Below are 22,158 nucleotides of genomic sequence, written 5' to 3'. Positions count from 1 at the left end.
TTATAGTATCACGGTATGTATCATGTCAACGTTTTTTCAGACCCTGCGACTTGACCAGAAAATACTCCTGTGGGTTAGTATTCTGTTCATTGGGACTTTTGAATATATAATTGCTTTTGTTATCCCACAGAAAATACCCAGTGTAAGGGCCGTCGTCGGTGAAAGTAGGAGACCAAGGTGCAGCGGAGGATGTGTATTCATATTAAATATTTAATTAATAGAAACACTATAAACAAACACGAAAAAAGAACGACAGCCTACAGTTCTGCAAGGTACAAAAACTACACAGAAAGCACTAGACAGAAACAATCACCCACAAAAACCCAAAGGAAAAACAGGCCATGTGACTCCCAATCAGCAACAACAAACTACATCTGTGCCTGATTGGAAGCCACACGGCCAAAATCAACGAAACAAACCAACCTAGAAAAAAGAACATAGAACGCCCACCAATGTAACACCCTGGCCTAACCAAAATAACGACCAAAAAAAACCTTTCTATGGCCAGGGCGTTACACCCAGCTAGCACATAACGTTCTGATAACCTGGTGAGAGCGTGGTTTTCCTATGGTTATTTTGCATAGAACCTTCACATAACTTTCTGGGAATGTTGCAAGATAGTTCCTTGGCTTTGGAACATTCTCAGCACATTTAAGGAACTTCACAAAAAAACATTATTTTCTTGGTATTTCATTCCTTTAACAGAATGTTCCTAAACATTCAAACATGGTTACATTTAATAAAACATGTGGTAACATTCTAGGAACATTCTCCAACCGGTTTAACATTGAGAATGTTCTCAAATAGTTCAGAGAACGTTAACATTCTTCTGTGGGAATTTCAGTACTTCCGCATTATGTTTCCTACAGGTTTTCTAATGGTTCTATTTAAAGTAATATTCTCAAATTGTTCCAAGAATTTTAAGAAACAACGTTCTTCTGTGGGAATTTCAGTACTTCAACATAACGTTTTCTGCAGGTTTACTCATGGTTCTATTTAAAGTAATATTCTCAGAACGTTCAGAGAATGTTAAGAAAGGCCAACCCACTTGGAAGCCGGCCCCACCCACTGGGGAGCCAGGCGCAGCCAATAAGAATGAGTTTTTCCCCACAAAAGGGCTTTATTACAGACAGAAATACTCCTCAGCAACCCCACTCTGCCCTCTCAGACGATCCCGCAGGTGAAGAAGCCGGATGTGGAGGTCCTGGGCTGGCGTGGTTCCACGTGGTTCTTTGCTGTTGTGAGGCCGGTTAGACGTACTTCCAAATTCTCGAAAACAACGTTGGAGGCAGCTTATGATAGTGACATTAACATTAAATTCTCTGGCAACAGCTCTGGTGGACATTCCTGCAGCCAGCATGCCAATTGCACATTCCCTAAAAACTTGAGACATCTGTTGCATTTTGTTGTGTGATAAAACTGCACATTTTAGAGTGGCCTTTTATTGTCCCCAGCACAAGGTGCACATGTGTAAGGATCATGCTGTTGAATATGCTTCTTGATATGCCACACCTGTCAGGTGGATGGATTATGTTGGCATAGGAGAAATCTTCATTAACAGGGATGTAAACAAATTTGTGCACAACATTTGAGAGAAATAAGCTTTTTGTATGTAGGAAGATCTTTTATTACAGCTCATGAAACACGGGACCAACGCTTTACATGTTGTGTTATATTTCTGTTCAGTGTAGTACATTCCGTTCTCAGCGTCAACAAAATGTTATCCTCTATCTTGTTAATGAGTGCTTCTTTCCTTTGAAATGGGGTCTGTTTGAATAGACTAAAATGAGTAGCTTTGTATGAGTTATAAAAACATAAAACATGGCATATGAATGGCGCAGTGTACTAATTGCATGGATAAAGAACAGAAGATCATACTGTCAGGTCCATAAATATTTGGACATTGACCAAGTTATTAATATTTTAGCTGTCTACCACAGCATATTGGAGTTGAAATTAAGTCATGAATATGAGCTGAAAGTGCAGACTTTCAGCTTCAATTTGAGGGTATTAACATCCAAATCGAGTGAACGGTGTAGGAATTACAGAACTTTTTATATGTGCCCCCCCCCCCCTTTTTAAGGGACCAAAAGTAATTGGACAATTGGCTTCTCAGTAGTTCCATGGCCAGGTTTGTGTTATTCCCTCATTAGTTAATTTACAAGTAAGCAGATAAAAGGTCTAGAGTGGATTTCAAGTGTAGCGTTTGCATTTGGAATCTGTTGCTTTTAACCCTCAATATGAAGTCCAAAGAGCTGTCACTGCTATTGAAGCAAGCCATCAGTAGGCTGAAAAATCAAAGCAAACCCATCAGAGAGAAAACATTAAGTGTGGTCAAATCAACTATTTGGTACATTCTTAAAAAGAAAGAATGCACTGGTGAGCTCAGGAACACCAAAAGGCCCAGAAGACCACGGAAAAAAACTGTGGTGGATGACAGAAGAATTCTTTCCCTGGTGAAGAAAAACCCCTTCACAACAGTTAGCCAGATCAAGAACAGGAGGTAGTCATATCTGTGTCAAAGTCAACAGTCAAGAGAAGACTTCACCAGAGTAAATACAGAGGGTTTACAACAAGATGTAAACTGTCGGTAAGCCTAAAAAACAGGAAGACCAGATTAGAGTTAGCCAAACAACATCTAAAAAAGCATGTACAGTTCTGGAACAGCATCCTATGGACAGATGAGACAAAGATCAACTTGTACCAGAATGATGGGAAGAGAAGAGTATGGAGAAGGGAAGGAACTGCTCATGATCCGAAGCATACCACCTCATCTGTGGAAGTAGTGTTATGGCGTGGGCATGTATGGCTGCCAATGGAACTGGTTCCCTTGTATTTATTGATGACGTGACTGCTGACAAAAGCAGCAGGATGAATTCTGAAGTGTTTAGGGCTATATTATCTGCTCAGATTCAGCAAAATGTTTAAAAACTCATTGGACGGCGCTTCACAGTGTAGATGGACAATGGCCCGAAGCATACTGCGAAAGCAACCCAATACTTTTTTAAGTCAAAGAAGTGGAATGTTACGCAATGGCCAAGTCAATCACCTGACCTGAATCCAATTGAGCATGCATTTCACTTGCTGAAGGCAAAACTGAAGGTAAAACGCCCCAAGAACAAGCAGGAACTGAAGACCGCTGCAGTAAAGGCCTGGCAGAGCATCACCAGGGAAGAAACACAGTATCTGGTGATGTCTATGGGTTCTAGACTTCAGGCAGTCATTGACTGCAAAGGATTTGCAACCAAGTATTAAAACTCACAATTTAATTTATGATTATGTTTGTTTGTCCAATTACTTTTGAGCCCCTAAAATTGGGGGGCTAAATGGTTGTAATTCCTACAAGGTTCATACAATAATTTTGACAAAACTCTTAAATTAAAGATGAAAGTCTGCACTTAAAGCACATCTTGATTGTTTCCTTTCAAATCCATTGTAGTGGTGTACAGAGACAAAATTTGGCAAATTGTGTCACTGTCCAAATACTTATGAACCTGACTGTACATCTGAATCTCACTGATGCCGATCCACAAGAAAACATTTGTGTTTGCATGGTTAATGCCTAAGGAAATTAATTTACATGTGTCCCATCTGTGCTTGGAGTTCAAAACAGTTAACCCAAATTAAGCTAGCATAATAGAAGAGTTATTAAAAGTCCTCTTGAAACATTCAGTGAAAGTTTTAAGGAAGTAATTCAAAAACCTCAAAAACCTTTACATTTCGTTCAAAACATACACAACATTTAGAGAATGTTCTCAGAACGTTATATAATACCTTAAACTATCATTTCCGTTCTCAGAGTGTTATAAAACATTCTCAGAACCTGCCTGCAACCTAAAAACGAACATTCCCAGAACAGGCAAAATGTTCAATTTGTTCTCAGAACGTTTAAAAAATTGTTCTGTTTTACCAGTCAGTAAACGTATGGCTTCAGTACCAGAACCAATAAGAAACTAAAAACATACATTCCCACAACTTCCAAGAAACTAAATGTACTAGCTGGACAGTAACTGTGTACAAAGAAGGTATAATGCTGTAATGAGCTATTTTCAAAATAAATTAACGAGTTGATCCTGTTTGTTGTGTATTCCAAATTTATCTCTCAGCTTTGTTTAAATTTACAAATCTTTTCAATGGTGAATCAAAAAACATAATAAGAACTGTGGCGAGTGGATTATATGTATTAGGGAAAGAATTAAGTGCCAAAATACTGGAATATGATAATGAGTTCAATCACTCTTACCTGCAATGATGTCATCCATTTGCTCCAAGGCCGCCTCCAACATGTGACTTGCATCTGAGGCCATGGCGGCAGACTACTGCATCGGCCTCTATGCTTGATGTCCTAGGAAAGAAAGACCATTGTTAAATTCTAAGAATTAGGAATTCTAGATGAGTTAAAATCTAATATATGCTAGCTTTGTTAGCTTTGTACACATTGAACAGTAAACAACATAGAAAAAAAGGGTAAAAAAAAAGAGGTTAAAGATGCGCTGTGAAATATATTTTCCATAACCCCAAATATTGTATTTTCAGCTGTTTGAAGCTGGTGTACAAAACTGAAAGTAAAAGACGCAAAAACAAAACTTAACAGCACACATAGAACCGATCTACCGCTTCTTAGACTTGCTTTCAATGACAAAGACAGATCTATAACTCATATTTCTATGTGAATTTGGTTGGGTCGCCCAAAAAGTTACATATTGCAGCTTTAAGAAATGTCATATGGTATGATTACCCACATTGACATACCTAAACGGTGTACTGAGGATCAATTGTACTGCTGTGATATATTCTCCATTGAAATGTTTTCAGATATTGTATGTCTTCTTCCTAGGCATACATTTCAGTGTGATACCATTGGCTTGGCCTGGTATAGTGAGTACTGGTATTTTCCCTGGATCATCACCGTCAGTAAGACAGGGCATGGCTTAGGGGCTGGTTCCCCCCCACCCCTCTGATGACTGTACAGCACAGGACCCCTGTTCTAATGAGGCCTCCGAGCCACCCAGCAGGATCTCCACCCTCTGTCATTCTGCTTTACAGCCGTCAGCATCTACCCTCTTAAACAGAGAGAACAGCACGTCCCCTGAGTAACCCCCCAGGTTACGGGATTTAAACACACTGTGAATGTCTTCGTTCTTTCAGCTGTTGACAGAGCTGATGGTTGGTGAGCTTGGGGCAAAACTTCCCCTATACTAATTTCGCAGATAAAGTCTTGCCACTGCTGCAAACAATCTGATATTTCTGATATAAAAAAATATATATTTACAGTTGAAGTTGTAGGTTTACATACACCTTAGCCAAATACATTTAAACTCAGTTTTTCACAATTCCTGACATTTAATCTGAGTAAAAAATCCCTGTCTTAGGTCAGTTAGGATCACCACTTTATTTTAAGAATGTGAAATGTCAGAATAATAGTAGAGAGAATGATTGATTTCAGCTTTTATTTATTTCGTCACATTCCCAGTAGGTCAGAAGTTTACATACACTCAATTAGTATTTGGTAGCATTGCATTCAAATTGTTTAACTTGGGTCAAACGTTTCAGGTAGCCTTCGACAAGATTCCCACAATAAATTGTGTGAATTTTGGCCCATTCCTCCTGACAGAGCTGGTGTAGCTGAGTTGGGTTTGTGGGCCTCCTTGCTCGCACACGCTTTTTCAGTTCTGCCCACAAATTTTCGATAGGATTGAGGTCAGGGCTTTGTGATGGCCGCTCCAATACCTTGACTCTGTTGTCCTTAAGCCATTTTGCCACAACTTTGGAAGTATGCTTGTGGTCATTGTGCATTTGGAAGACCCATTTGCAACCAAGCTTTAACTTCCTGACTGATGTCTTGAGATGTTGCTTCAATATATCCACATCATTTTCCTTCCTCGTGATGCCATCTATTTTGTGAAGTGCACCAGTCCCTCCTGCAGCAAAGCACCCCCACAACATGATGCTGCCACCCCCGTGCTTCACGGTTGGGATGGTGTTCTTCGGCTAGTAAGCCTCCCCCTTTTTCCTCCAAACATAACGATGGTCATTATGGCCAAACAGTTATTTTTGTTTAATCAAACCAGAGGACATTTCTCCAAAAAGTAAGATCTTTGTCCCCATGTGCAGTTGCAAACCGTAGACTGGCTTTTTTATGGCGGTTTTGGAGCAGTGGCTTCTTCACTCCTGAGCGGCCTTTCAGGTTATGTCAATATAGGACTTGTTTTACTGTGGATATAGATACTTTTGTACCTGTTTCCTCCAGTATCTTCACAAGGTCCTTTGCTGTTGTTCTGGGATTGATATGAACTTTTCGCACCAAAGTATGTTCATCTCTAGGAGACAGAACACATCTCCTTCCTGAGCGGTATGACGGCTGCATAATCCCATGGTGTTTATACTTGCGTACTATTGTTTGTACAGATGAACGTGGTATCTTCAGGCGTTTGGAAATTGCTCCCAAGGATGAACCAGACTTGTGGAGGTCTAAAAAAAATTCTGAGTTCCTGGTTAATTTCTTTTGATTTTCCCATGATGTCAAGCAAAGAGGCACTGAGTTTGAAGGTAGGCCTTGAAATATATCCACATGTACACCTAAAATGTACTCAAATGATGTCAATTAACCTATCAGAAGCTTCTAAAGCCATGACATCATTTTCTGTAACTTTCCAAGCTGTTTAAAGGCACAGTCAATTTAGTGTATGTAAACTTCTTACCCACTGGAATTGTGATATAGTGAATGATAAGTGAAATAATCTGTCAGCAAACAATTGTTGGAAAATCAAATAAAATCGTAGTTTATTTGTCATGTGCATCGAATACAACAGGTGTAGACCTTACAGTGAAATGCTTACTTACAGGCTCTAACCAATAGTGCAAAAAAGTTGGGTGAACAATAAAGGTAAAGAAATAAAACAACAGTAAAAAGACAGGCTTTCACAGTAGCGAGGCTATAAGAGTACGGAGGCTACATACAGACACCAGTTAGTCAGGGTGATTGAGGTAGTATGTACATGAAGATATGGTTAAAGTGACTTAGCATATATGATGAACAGAGAGTACCAGTAGCGTAAAAGAGGGGTTGGCGGGTGGTGGGTGGGACACAATGCAGATAGCCCGGTTAGCCAATGTGCGGGAGCACTGGTTGGTCGGCCCAATTGAGGTAGTATGTACATCAATGTATAGTTAAAATGACAATGCATATACACTGCTCAAAAAAATAAAGGGAACACTACAATACTCTTTACATAGTTGAATGTGCTGACAACAAAATGACACAAAAATAATCAATGGAAATCCAATTTATCAACCCATGGAGGTCTGGATTTGGAGTCACACTCAAAATTAAAGTGGAAAACCACACTACAGGCTGATCCAACTTTGATGTAATATCCTTAAAACAAGTCAAAGGCTCAGTAGTGTGTGTGGCCTCCACGTGCCTGTATGACCTCCCTACAACGCCAATTGGATTCAGGTCTGGGGAACGGGCGGGCCGGTCCATAGCATCAATGCCTTCCTCTTGCAGGAACTGCTGACACACTCCAGCCACATGAGGTTTAGCATTGTCTTGCATTAGGAGGAACCCAGGGCCAACCGCACCAGCATATGGTCTCACAAGGGTTCTGAGGATCTCATCTCGGTACCCAATTGCAGTCAGGCTACCTCTGGCGAGCACATGGAGGGCTGTGCGGCCCCCCAAAGAAATGCCACCCCACACCATGACTGACCCACCGCCAAACCGGTCATGCTGGAGGATTTTGCAGGCAGCAGAACGTTCTCCACGGCGTCTCCAGACTCTGTCACGTCTGTCACATGTGCTCAGTGTGAACCTGCTTTCATCTGTGAAGAGCACAGGGCGCCAGTGGCGAATTTGCCAATCTTGGTGTTCTCTGGCAAATGCCAAACGTCCTGCACGGTGTTGGGCTGTAAGCACAACCCCCACCTGTGGACGTCGGGCCCTCATACCACCCTCATGGAGTCTGTTTCTGACCGTTTGAGCAGACACATGCACATTTGTGGCCTGCTGGAGGTCATTTTGCAGGGCTCTGGCAGTGCTCCTCCTGCTCCTCCTTGCAAAAAGGTGGAGGTAGCAGTCCTGCTGCTGGGTTGTTGCCCTCCTACGGCCTCCTCCACATCTCCTGATGTACTGGCCTGTCTCCTGGTAGCGCCTCCATGCTCTGGACACTACGCTGACAGACACAGCAAACCTTCTTGCCACAGCTCGCATTGATGTGCCATCCTGGATGAGCTGCACTACCTGAGCCACTTGTGTGGGTTGTAGACTCCGTCTCATGCTACCACTAGAGTGAAAGCACCGCCAGCATTCAAAAGTGACCAAAACATCAGCCAGGAAGCATAGGAACTGAGAAGTGGTCTGTGGTCACCACCTGCAGAACCACTCCTTTATTGGGGGTGTCTTGCTAATTGCCTATAATTTCCACCTGTTGTCTATTCCATTTGCACAACAGCATGTGACATTTATTGTCAATCAGTGTTGCTTCCTAAGTGGACAGTTTGATTTCACAGAAGTGTGATTGACTTGGAGTTACATTGTGTTGTTTAAGTGTTCCCTTTATTTTTTTGAGCAGTGTATGATAAACAGAGAGTAGCGGCAGCATAAAAAGAGGGGTTGGGGGGGCACAATGCAAATAGTCCGGGTTGCCATTTGATTACCTGTTCAGGAGTCTTATGGCTTGGGGGTAAAAACTGTTGAGAAGCCTTTTTGTCCTAGACTTGGCACTCCGGTACCGCTTGCCATGCGGTAGTAGAGAGAACAGTCTATGACTGGGGTGGCTGGGGTCTTTGAGAATTTCTACCGAGACACGTTTTTAAATGAATAATCGTTGGCTCAATGACTGGAAGTCTATGGGAACAGCTAGCATATCATTGCGCTAACTCTGTTAGCAATGCAACCCCTCCACCCCCACCCTTGCCTCCACTGCTGAAGAGTACCAGGTTTGTTTTCAATACAGTTCAAAAGGGATCCGAGTAAAGCGTGACTGATAATTTGATTGTTGTGCCAAGAAATACATCTGTCTCACACATCAACCTATGATGAGTTCCAATTATCAAAGTCAATAGAAATATCTTGAACAGGGCTTTAAATACTTAAGTATTTCATTCCCACAAACTATCTCCATACTATCATATGACAGAATGGAAACATATCTATTATTATTCAAGTAATCTTCTCTGGAAAAATGATAGATGTGACCATTGACTGTGAGGCGTTGGCGAAACACAGGCATAGGCCTCTGAGACAAAAGGCAACTGTAGACGTCGGACAGGCAGGCAGGGAGAAGCAGGCAGCTCGTTGAAAGGAGCCAGGCGTCAACAGTGTTAATTATGTGGCTGTTCAGATTTAGCTGGACACGGCTGAGGGTGATGGCTCCATTTATTCAGAGCCTCTGTAGTGACAGCTCCTCTGTGTAACAGCAGCACAGTGGGCAGCAGACAGTAGTATTCTAATAACTGGCCTGATTATACAAACCCAATTAAAGCCTGCAGTTAAAGGCCATGAGGACATCAGGGCTCCCTGGTACTGCAAACCACTAATGGACAGGCCAGAGAGAATAATGCAGTCTACTGCCCCTATATTCAACTGGCACAGTGGGCAGCAGACACAGGGTCAATTGGGTCCGCGGGTCCCGAAACCTTTTTTCAAATAAACATATATATATGTTTATTTGAAATACACACACAGTATCAGTCAAAAGTTTGGACACACCTACTCATTCAAGGGTTTTCTTTATTTTTTTACTATTTTCTACATTGTAGAAAATAGTGAAGACATCAAAACTATGAAATAACACATATGGAATCATGTAGTAACCAAAAAAGTGTTAAAAAAATCTAAATATATTTTAGATACTTCAAAGTAGCCACCCTTTGCCTTGATGACACTCTTGGCATTCTCTCAACCAGCTTCACCTGGAATGCTTTTCCAACAGTCTTGAAGAAGTTCCCACATATGCTGAGTACTTGTTGGCTGCTTTACCATCAATCTGCGGTCCAACTCATCCCAAAACCATCTCAATTGGGTTGAGGTCGGGTAATTGTGGAGGCTAGGTCATCTGATGCAGCACTCCATCACTCTCCTTCTTGGTCAAATAGCCCTTACACAGCCTGGAGGTGTGTTGGGTCATTGTTCTGTTGAAAAACAAGTCATAGTCCCACTAAGCGAACACCAGATGGAATGGCGTATCGCTGCAGAATGCTGTGGTAGCCATGCTGGTTAAGTATGCCTTGAATTCTAAATAAATCACAGACAGTGTCACCAGAAAAGCACCCCCACACCACCACACCCCCTTCTCCATGCTTCACCGTTGGAAACCACACATTCAGAGATAATCCGTTCACCTACTCTGCATCTCACAAAGAAACCAAAATAACAGATTTCCACCGGTCTAATGTCCATTGTTCGTGTTTTTTGGCCCAAGCAAGTCTCTTCTTCTTATTTCTGTCCTTTAGTAGTGGTTTCCTTTCAGCAATTTCACCATGCAGGCCTGATTCACACAGTCTCCTCTGAACAGTTGATGTTGAGATGTGTCTGTTACTTGAGCTCTGTGAGGTGCAATCTGAGGTGCAGTTAATTGCCGATTTCTGAGGCTGGTAACTCTAATGCACTTATACTCTGCAGCAGAGGCAACTCTGGGTCTTGCTTTCCTGCGGCGGTCCTCATGAGAGCCAGTTTCATCATAGCGCTTGATGGTTTTTGTGACTGCACTTGAAGAAACTATCAAAATTCTAGAAATTGTCCGGATTGACTGACCTTCATGTCTTAAAGTAATCATGGCCTGTTGTTTTTGCTCAGTCGGGCTTTGACCCCTGGTATTGTATAAACGTGCATAAGACATGGAAAAATGCATAGAATTGCAGAAAATGAGCTTTAAAATAGCAAGAAAAAACTCTGCCCCATGCAAAAGTTGTAAAACTGCAAAATGTTCTCTCCGCCAACAAGAGGGGTGTGAACAGTTTGGGGTTGCATGGGTTGCGAGTTGGGGGTTTGTTACTACGCCGATAAAAAACATTATCCATCGGACCTCTGCCACCTAGGAAATTTGTGTTACCGAACTTTCTCAAAAAGTACTTGAGTACCCCCGGTCTACTGTCTGCTACTGTACAATCTAATGTATGTCTTGAAGACATGGCCTTGGTAGAGCTTAAATTAAATCAAATTGCATTTTATTTGTCACATGCTTCATAAACAACAGGTGTAGATTAAAGGCCAAGACAAACGAAACGCGAACGAGCGAACAAGCGTGTACTTGCTGGAAATAGAATACACAGCCTTCGTCAGAGCTTTTGTGAGTTTTTTAAATTAGCACCCTCTAGGTCTACATAAGGGTGGATATGGGAGAACCTTCCAGAAGGACAACCATCTCTGTAGCACTCCACCAATCAAGCCTTTATGGTAGAGTGGCCAGTCGGAAGCCACTCCTCAGTAAAAGGTACATGACAGCCTGCTTGGAGTTTGCCAAAAGGCACCTAAATACTCTCAGACCATGAGTAACAAGATCTGATGAAACCAAGATTAAACTCTTTGGCCTGAATGACAAGCGTCTCGACTGGAGGAAACCTGGCACCATCCCTACGGTGAAGCATGGTGGTGGCATCATCATGCTGTGGGGATGGTTTTCAGCGGCAGGGACTGGGAGACTGGTCAGGGTCAAGGGAAATATGAACGGCGCAAAGTACAGAGAGATCCTTGATAAAAACCTGCTCCAGAGCGCTCAGAACCTCCGACTGGGGGCGAAGGTTCACCTTCCAACAGGACATCGACCATAAGCACACAGCCAAGACAACGCAGGAGTGGCTTCGGGACAAGTCTCTGAATGTCCTTGAGTGGCTCAGCCAGAGCCCGGACTTGAACCCGATCGAACATCTCTGGAGAGACCTGAAAATAGCTGTGCAGCAACGCTCCCAATCCAACCTGACAGAGCTTGAGAGAATCTGCAGAGAAGAATGGGAGAAACTCCCCAAATACAGTTGTGACAAGCTTGTACCCAAGAAGACTTGAGGCTATAATCGCTGCCAAAGGTGCTTCAACAAAGTACTGAGTAAAGCGTCTGAATAATTATTATAAATTTGCAAAAATGTCTAAAAACCTGTTTTTGCTTTGTTGTTATGGGGTATTGTGTATAGATTTTTGAGGGGGAAAATGATTTATTCAATTTTAGAACAAGGCTGTAACCTAACAAAATGTGGAAAACGTCAAGGTGTCTGAAAGCTTTGAAGTTAGGATAACGTAAACATATGACATCACGTTTGGTGTCTCTAGTTTGAACAGTTCAAGAGTTATTGGTGGTGTTTTTATTATGCTAATCTATGCAAATGCTTATATTTATAGATTATTGAAGTTAGGATAGCATGAAGGTTTTAAATTGGTCTTGTAGCTTAATTGGCCAAGAAGCTAGACCATTTTGAATAGCTACCTCTGTTTCTACAGTGAATAGAATGCTGAGGAAATCCCATGAAAGTGGATGGAGGACAAAAAAAAGGACAAAAAGTTTAAAAGTATAAAACAAATCAAAATGTTGTATGCAAACCACCTAATCCAGATCATTCTACATATGGGGCAGCAAGTAGCCTAGTGGTTAGAGTGTTATACTAGTAACCGAAAGGTTGCAAGATGGAATCCCCGAGCTGACAAGGTAAAAATCTGTCATTCTGCCCCTGAACAAGGCAGTTAACCCACTGTTCCTAGGCCGTCATTGAAAATAAGAATGTATTCTTAACTGACTCGCCTAGTTAAATAAAGGTAAATAAAACATATGTCAATGTTTCAATTCAATTCTAGCTTAAATGGTGTAAGTGCCATAGCGCTCCAAATAATAATAACAAGTCAGAAATAATTATTACAAGTACCAGTACCAAGTCGATCAGTGGAAGCTCCTCAGAGGAGGGAGGGGAGGACCATCCTCCTCAGTGAATATTATTATTTTTTTAATTGTAAAACATTTAAAAAGATAATTTTGGGATAAAACTATACTAAATATATTCACGTCACCAAATAATTTATTGAAATACACAGCTCTTGCAGCATTAACTAACATGTTGTCCCTCCAATCAAACGATCCGAGAATGAATCTAGTAGTGAAAATATAAGCTACAGCTAGCTAACACTGCAGTGCGTAAAATGTGGTGAGTAGTTGACTCAAAGAGAGAGAAAGACAATAGCTGAACAGTTTTGAACAAATTCATTTATTCCAAAATGAAGGAGAAGAAAGAGAGCAATAGAGAGAAATTTCTACATTTTCTTTCACTTTCAAATTCACTTGCTTAGCTAGCAAATGCCGCTAGCTAGTTTAGCCTACTCAAACACCCTGCTCAAACAGAGGGATGCTATGTTAACTAGCTGGCTATGACTATCCAACAAAACACTAGAACTCTTCCAAGTCAAGGTAAGCTTTTGGTTTTACTAATTTATGTGCAAAACTGCTTACTGCCTGTACAATGTAACATTACTGCATGATTGTAGCGGGTTTACTAATGTGTTAGATTCTATGTTGACTATGACGTTACTTTAGCTAATATGGTGAGAACGATGTAGGCTGTGTGTAGCGGTTATGATGTAGTTTGGCTTAGAAAGGCTTTTTTGCCTGATCACATAATCCTGATGTGTTGTGCATTGAAGTTCACAAGCGAAGGGAAAAGGTAAGAGGAGAGCGCATAGATGCAAGAAGGAATACAACGTGGCTGCCATGAAAGTTAACTGTGTTTACGCGTGATCAGGGGTGTATTCATGATGCTGATTTTGGATAAAATCGTTTCTAAACGGAAGCAAACGGAACGAAACGGGGATAAACATTCCTGAATTTGTCCAACAGAAACTATCATTTGCAAATATTGGACTAATGATTACACCCTAGATAAGAAAGATGCAGACAAGAGTGTGCAAGGCGGTATTGAATGTGTCACTATCTGTCACCTCAAATTATTCTCTCAACCTGTGTGTACCTACGTTGTAAACTTGAATTCATAGGTTATGTTGTAGCAACCTCATGATGGGTATAGGGAAAATTAGAGTATCATGAGGTTGCCTAAACCACTCGCTGTGACATTGAACTGGGTGAATGGAATATGAATGAGTCATCCAATATGCTGTAAATGAAATAATTCCATGCTTATGGAGAAAATAAAATTGTCCTCCCTCATCTTAAAATGGCACGACCGCCACTGGAGTCGATATGCAGGGGAACAAGGTCATTTAGGTAGCTATATACAGTTGAAGTCGGAAGTTTTCATACACTGAGGTTGGAGTCATTAAAACTCATTTTTCAACCACTCCACAAATATCTTGTTAACAAACTATAGTTTTGGCAAGTCGGTTAGGACATCTACTTCGTGCATGACAAGTAATTTTTCCAACAACTATTTACAGACAGATTATTTCACTTATAATTCAAAGTATGTCAATTTCAGTGGGTAAGAAGTTTACATACACTAAGTTGACTGTGCCTTTAAACAGCTTGAAAATTCCAGAAAATGATGTCATGGCTTTAGATGCTTCTGATAGGCTAATTGACATAATTTGAGTCAATTGGAGGTGTACCTGTGGATGTATTTCAAAGGTCTACCTTCAAACTCAGTGCCTCTTTGCTTGACATCATGGGAAAATCAAAAGAAATCAGCCAAGACCTCAGAAAAAAATTGGAGACCTCCACAAGTCTAGTTCATCATTGGGAGCAATTTCCAAACGCCTGAAGGTACCACGTTCATCTGTACAAACAATAGTACACAAGTATAAACACCATGGGACCACGCAGCCGTCATACCGCTCAGGAAGGAGACGCGTTCTATCTCCTAGAGAAGAATGTACTTTGGTGTGAAAAGTGCAAATCAATCCCAGAACAACAGCAAAAGACCTTGTGAAGATACTGGAGGAAACAGGTACAAAAGTATCTATAGCCATAGTAAAACGAGTCCTATATCGACATAACCTGAAAGGCCGCTCAGCAAGGAAGAAGCCACTGCTCCAAAACCGCCATAAAAAAGCCAGACTACTGTTTGCAACTGCACATGGGGACAAAGATCTTAGTTTTTGGAGAAATGTCCTCTGGTCTAATTAAACAAAAATAGAACTGTTTGGCCATAATGACCATCGTTATGTTTGGAGGAAAAAGGGGGACGCTTGCAAGCCGAAGAACACCATCCCAACCGTGAAGCACAGGGGTGGCAGCATCATGTTGTGGGGGTGCTTTGCTGCAGGAGGGACTGGTGCACTTCACAAAATAGATGGCATCATGAGGAAGGAAAATGATGTGGATATATTGACGCAACATCTCAAGACATCAGTCAGGAGGTTAAAGCTTGGATGCAAATGGGTCTCCAAATGGACAATGACCCCAAGCATACTTCCAAAGTTGTGGCAAATTGGCTTAAGGACAACAGAGTCAAGGTATTGGAGTGGCCATCAAAAAGCCCTGACCTCAATCCCATAGAAAATTTGTGAGCAGAACTAAAAAAGCGTGTGCGAGCAAGGAGTCCGACAAACCTGACTCAGTTACACCAGCTCTGTCAGGAGGAATGGGCCAAAATTCACCCAACTTATTGTGGGAAGCTTGTGGAAGGCTACCAAAATGTTTGACCCAAGTTGAACAATTTATAGGCAATTCTACCAAATACTAATTGAGTGTATGTAAACTTCTGACCCACTGGAAATGTGATGAAAGAAATAAAAGCTGAAATAAATCATTCTCTCTACTATTATTCTGACATTTCACATTCTTAAAATAAAGTAGTGATCTTAACTAACTGACCTAAGACTGGGAATTTTTACTAGGATTAAATGTCAGGAATTGTGAAAAACAGTTTAAATGTATTTGGCTAAGGTGTATGTAAACTTCTGATTTCAACTGTAGGTAGGGGTGAAGTGACTAAGCAACAGGATAGATAATATACAGTAGCAGCAGCATATGTGGTGAGTCTGAAAGTGTGTGTGTGTGTGTGTGTGTGTGTGTGTGTGTGTGTGTGTGTGTGTGTGTGTGTGTGTGTGTGTGTGTGTGTGTGTGTGTGTGTGTGTGTGTGTGTGTGTGTGTGTGTGTGTGTGTGTGTGTGTGTGTGTGTGGAGTCAGTATGCATGTGTGCACCTATGTGTGTGTGGGTGTATTTAGTGTGTGCGTGTGTATGTGTGTGTTGGGGTGTCAGTGTAAGTATGTGAGTGTGTGGGTAGAGTCCAGGGTGTGTGGATAGAGTCAGTCCTTGAGAGTTAGTGCAAAACAGGGACAATGCAGGTAGTCTGGGTAGCCATATGATTAGCTATTGAGCCGTCTTGTTCAGCAGCTTTATGGCTTGGGGGTAGAAGCTGTTCGGGGTCCTGTTGGTTCCAGACTTGGCGCACTGGTACTGCTTGCCGTGAGGTAGCAGAGAGAACAGTCTTTGGCAGGGATCGTCAACTAGATTCAGCCGCGGGCCAATTCTTTCTTGAGTGGATGGTCGGGGGGCCAGAACATAATTACAAATAATTTGTACATTACAAATTGACAGCAATAAGCCCAAACAGATACAGTGGCAAGAAAAAGTATGTGAACCCTTTCGAATTACATTTTTACATTTTAGTCATTTAGCAGACGCTCTTATCCAGAGCAACTTACAGTAGTGAATGCATACATTTCATTTCATGCATTTTTTTTTGTACTGGCCCCCCGTGGGAATCAAACCCACAACCCTGGTGTTGCACACACCATGCTGGCATTGCAAACACCAAGCTCTACCAACTGAGCCACAGTATTTCTGCATAAATTAGTCATAAAATTTGATCTGATCTTCATCTAAGTCACAACAATAGACAAGCACAGTCTGCTTAAACTAATAACACACAAACAATTATACTTTTTCATGTCTTTGTTGAACACACTGTGTAAACATTCACAGTGCAGGGTGGGAAAAGTATGTGAACCCTTGGATTTAATGACTGGTTGACCCTGTTTTTTGCAGCAATAACCTCAACCAAACATTTTCTGTGGTTACGGATCAGACCTGCACAACGATCAGGAGGAATTTTGGACCATTCCTCTTTACAAAACTGTATCAGTTCAGCAATATTCTTGGGATGTCTGGTGTGAACCGCTCTTGAGGTCATGCCACAGCATCTCAATCAGGTTGAGGTCAGGACTCTGACTGGGCCACTCCAGAAGGCGTATTTTCTTCTGTTGAAGCCATTTTGTTGTTGATTTACTTCTGTGTTTTTTGTCGTTGTCTTGTTGCATCACCTAACTTCTGTTGAGCTTCAATTGGCGGACAGATAGCCTTACATTCTCCTGCAAAATGTCTTGATAAACTTGGGAATTAATTTTTTCGGCGATGATAGCAAGCTTTACAGGCCCTGAGGCAGCAAAGCTGCCCCAAACCATGATGCTCCCTCCACCATACTTTACAGTGGGGATGAGGTTTTGATGTTAGTATGCTGTACCTTTTTTTCTCCACGCATAGTGTTGTGTGTTCCTTCCATACAACTCAACTTTAGTTTCATCTGTCCATAGAATATTTTGCCAGTTGCGCTTTGGAACATCCAGGTGCTCTTTTGTGAACCTCAGACGTGCAGCAATGTTTTTTTTGGACAGCAGTGGCTTCTTCAGTGGTGTCCTCCCATGAACACCATTCTTGTTTAGTGTTTTACGTATCGTAGACTTGTTAACAGAGATGTTAGCATGTTCCAGAGATTTCTGTAAGTCTTTAGCTGACACTCTAGGATTCTTCTTAACCTCATTGAGCATTCTGCGCTGTTCTCTTGCAGTCATCTTTGCAGAACGGCCACTCCTAGCAAGAGTAGCAACAGTGCTGAACTTTCTCCATTTATAGACAATTTGTCTTACTGTGGACTGATGAACATCAAAGCTTTTAGAGGTACTTTTGTAAATATTTCCAGCTTTATGCAAGTAAACAATTCTTAATCTTAGGTATTTTAAGATCTCTTTTGTTCAAGACATGGTTCACATCAGGCAATGATTCTTGTGAATAGCAAACTCAAAATTTTGTGAGTGTTTTTTATAGGACAGGGCAGCTCTAACCGACATTCTTAATCTCGTCTCATTGATTGGACTCAAGGTTAGCTGACTCCTGACTCCAATTAGCTTTTGGAGAAGTCATTAGCCTAGGGGTTCACATACTTTTTCCAACCTACACTGGGAAAGTTTAAATGATGTATTCAATATAGTCAAATACAATAATTTGTGTGTCATTAGTGTTTGTCTATTGTTGTGACTTAGATGAAGATCAGATCACATCTTATGAAGAAATCCAGGTAATTCCAAAGGGTTCACCTACTTTTTCTTGCCACTGTATGTTTGGCTAAAACAATAATTTCTAATCTTGCTTACATATGTATATGATCACGCCTCTCTATTATGCGTGGGAATACTTGGGAACAGATCTTTTTTATTAAAATCACTTAGAGCTGATTTTTTTGCAGTCTTACGTCCAACAATGAAATGTAAAATAATTATACATTCAAAACAAAATTGCTCAGAAAGCTTGGGGGGCAAAATAAAACCACCCGCGGTCCAAATTCATCCTGCGGGCCGCCAGTTGGGGAACCCTGGTCTATGGTTTGGGTGGCTGGAATCTGATAATTTTTGGGGCCTTCCTCTGACACCGCCTGGTATAGAGGCCCTGATTGGCAGGGAGCTTGGCCACAGTGATGTACTAGCACCATGCGGTCGGGTGCCTTGCAGTTGCCATATCAAGTGGTGATGCAGCCAGTCAAGATGCTCTCAATGGTGCAGCTGTATAACTTTGAGGATCTGAGGGCCCAAGCTATTGCCCTACATTAGGATACCATTGTTGAAGTGTATCAAGTCCATTAGAACTTACTGTAACAAATTAACAGTAAAGTGGCCAACAAATCAAATCAAAGTTTATTGGTCGTGTACAAAGTTTAGCAATGTTATAGCGGATGTAGTGAAATGCTTACGTTACTAGCTGCTAACAATGTAGTACACTAGGGGTGTCAAACTCATTCCATGGAGGGCCTAGTGTCTGATGGTTTTTCCTTTCAATTAAGACCTAAACAACCAGGTGTGGCTGCTCACTAATTAGTAACCTTATTCAAGCACAAGGGAGGTGTAACGGAGACGCTGAGTGTCGAGAAGCAGGTGCAGGTGAAATGTTTTATTAAACAAACATGGAACAAGACAACATAACAGTAGCACCTACGCATAAACACAGGAACAATACTGACAGGGGAAAGAACCTAAGGGAGTGCCAGATATAGGGGAGGTAATGGAGTCCGAGTTCTGTGCTCAGTCTGTCCATGATAGGAATCGAGCCCACTCTCCCTGCCAGTCCTGACAGTAACTTCTCAGAAACCTCCCCAGCTCCTTGTTCATTCTCTCCACCTGCCCATTGGACTGAGGCCTATACCAAAAAAGTGAGGCTGACCGTGACCCCGAGCTTCTCCATAAAGGCTCTCCATACCCATGATGTGAATTGGGGGCCACGGTCAGAGACGATGTCCTCTGGAAGGCCATAATGCCTGCTGAAAGACCTGCTGGAATATTGCCTCAGCGACCTGGAGAGCAGTAGGGAGACCAGAAAGAAGGATTAAAATGACAGGATTTTGAAAATCTAACCACAACCACCAAAATGGTGGTGAAACCCGGCAGAGGGGAGATCAGTAACAAAATCAATGGATAGATGGGACCAGGGACGCTGAGGCACGGGAAGGAAAAGGAGTTTCCCTGCTGGAGGGTTTCTGGGGTGATTTGGTTTGGGCACATACGGAACAGGAGTTGACGTAGCGAGTGACGTCCTGCGCCAAGGTGGGCCACCAGTACCTCTCAAAGATGGCTTGGGTAGTGTGAGAAATACCTGGATGTTCAGCAACGACAGCTGTGTGTGCCCATGTCAGCAGCCGATCCCTTATCCCTGTGGGAACGTAGAGGACAGTAAGTGGGTGCAGGCTCCCTCTCCAGAGCCTGGCGAATGTCCACATCTACGTCCCAGACCACAGAAGATACGACTCGGGAGGATTGGATTATAGGTGCATTCTGGACAGGACCATCTCCCTAATCGTAGAGATGGGGCATCGGCCTTGGCGTTTTTTAACCTGGGCGATAGGTTAGCGTGAAGTCGAACCTTGCAAAGAAAGGGGCCCACCTTGCTTGCCGCGGATTCAGCCTCCTCGCTGTCCGTATGTACTCCGTTAGCGGATTCCGTGCAGATGAAATATTGGAGCGCCTCTTGGATGTAATCCTCCATGGCCTGGGTCTCAGCCACCGACAGAGGGTCGATGGCACAGTCCCAGGGGTGATGAGGTGGAAGACAGGTGGTGCGGGTCTTGGAGAATTCCTCCCGCAGGTCTTGGTATACCTCCGGGATGTTGGGCTGAAGGGCAACCACAGGACTCAACCGACGTGGAACCACAGGGGATGGGAAGCAGGTCCTCCGGCATTTGGGTGACCAGTCTGAATCTCATCCTCGACCATGAGATGGTGGGGTTATGGCGTTGGAGCCAAGGGAGGCCAAGGATGATCTTGTGAACTGGTGAAGAAGGGGATGTTCTCCTGATGAATGGACTCCACTGTGAGTGGTTGGGTGATGCGTGTGATGGTTAAGGATCCTAGTGCCCGATTATCGAGGGCTTGAACCGGGAAAGGAAAGGAGAGCGGGTATGAGATGATGTTAACTTCTCTAGGGCCAGTGGGACGATTTCGTCCCACCTACGTAACAGCCAGTGGAATCCCGTGGCGCGTTATTCAAATACCTTAGAAATGCTATTACTTCAATTTCTCAAACATATGACTATTTTACACCATTTTAAAGACAAGACTCTCGTTAATCTAACCACACTGTCCGATTTCAAAAAGGCTTTACAACGAAAGCAAAACATTAGATTATGTCAGCAGAGTACCCAGCCAGAAATAATCAGACACCCATTTTTCAAGCTAGCATATAATGGCACATAAACCCAAATCACAGCTAAATGCAGCACTAACCTTTGATGATCTTCATCAGATGACAATCTTAGGACATTATGTTATACAATACATGCATGTTTTGTTCAATCAAATTCATATTTATATCAAAAACCAGCTTTTTACATTAGCATGTGACGTTCAGAACTAGCATACCCCCCGCAAACTTCCGGTGAATTTACTAAATTACTCACGATAAACGTTCACAAAAAACATAACAATTATTTTAAGAATTATAGATACAGAACTCCTCTATGCACTCGCTATGTCCGATTTTAAAATAGCTTTTCGGTGAAAGCACATTTTGCAATATTCTAAGTAGATAGCCCGGCATCACAGGGCTAGCTATTTAGACACCCAGCAAGTTTAGCCCTCACCAAAGTCAGATTTACTATAAGAAAAATTGTATTACCTTTGCTGTTCTTCGTCAGAATGCACTCCCAGGACTTCTACTTCAATAACAAATGTTGGTTTGGTTCAAAATAATCCATAGTCGCCCCGTGCACGCGCCTCAGTCTGATGGTCCTCTGATAGACCACTTACCAAAGGCGCTAAAGTTTTTCAGCCAGCGGCTGGAATTACATCATTCAGCTTTTTCCCGGGTTCTGAGAGCCTATGGGAGCCGTAGGAAGTGTCACGTTACAGCAAAGATCCTAAATTTTCAATAAACAGAGCCAAGAAGCCCAAGGAATGGTCAGAGAGGGTACTTCCTGTACAGAATCTTCTCAGGTTTTTGCCTGCCATATGAGTTCTTTATACTCACAGACACCATTCAAACAGTTTTAGAAACTTTAGGGTGTTTTCTATCCAAAGCCAATAATTATATGCATATTCTAGTTTCTGGGCAGTAGTAATAACCAGATTAAATCGGGTACTTTTTTTATCCGGCCATGTAAATACTGCCCCCTAGCCCTAACAGGTTAAGAGAGGAGGCAAGGGTCTGGTTAATAAAGTTCCCCACAGCACCGGAATCCACTAACGCTGTAGACACAGTACATGAGGGACAGTCAACTAGTGTGATGGACACCAAAAAGAGTTTTGCAGAAAGTGAAGATGGAATACTCACTCCTGTCCCAGGAGGTGGAAGATCACGTGACCGTCCCTCTGCTCTTTTGGATCCCGGATTAGGAAGTTCCGGACACCGCTGGAGCTGGTGCCCTCCTTGACCACAATACAGACAGAGCCCCAGCTGTCTCCATCTGTGTCGCTCTGCCGCGGGGAGGCGTGTGACCCCTGCCCCTCAGGCTCTGATCCAGAG

At 42.4% G+C, this 22,158-nt stretch overlaps 1 protein-coding gene across 10 annotated transcripts in view; it reads right to left on the bottom strand.

The window, feature by feature from the left end:
• Nucleotides 1–22,158, bottom strand: part of LOC106573224 (liprin-beta-2) — a 129,935-nt gene that overhangs the window by 85,701 nt on the left and 22,076 nt on the right. For all 10 annotated transcript variants that reach the window (XR_014380844.1, XR_014380845.1, XR_014380846.1 and 7 more), the window contains exon 2: nt 4,244–4,345. Coding sequence is in view for 7 of the 10 variants with exons in the window: in XM_082962537.1 (XP_082818663.1) it covers nt 4,244–4,307 (64 nt within the window). In the remaining 3 variants the exon portion in view is untranslated. The remainder of the gene's footprint in view (nt 1–4,243; nt 4,346–22,158) is intronic.

Source organism: Salmo salar, chromosome 16, assembly GCF_965601325.2.
Source record: "Salmo salar chromosome 16, fSalSal1, whole genome shotgun sequence".
Classification (NCBI taxonomy): Eukaryota; Metazoa; Chordata; class Actinopteri; order Salmoniformes; family Salmonidae; genus Salmo; species Salmo salar.
Note: the sequence above shows the minus strand (reverse complement) of the source record. Positions and strands in the feature narration are given on the sequence as shown.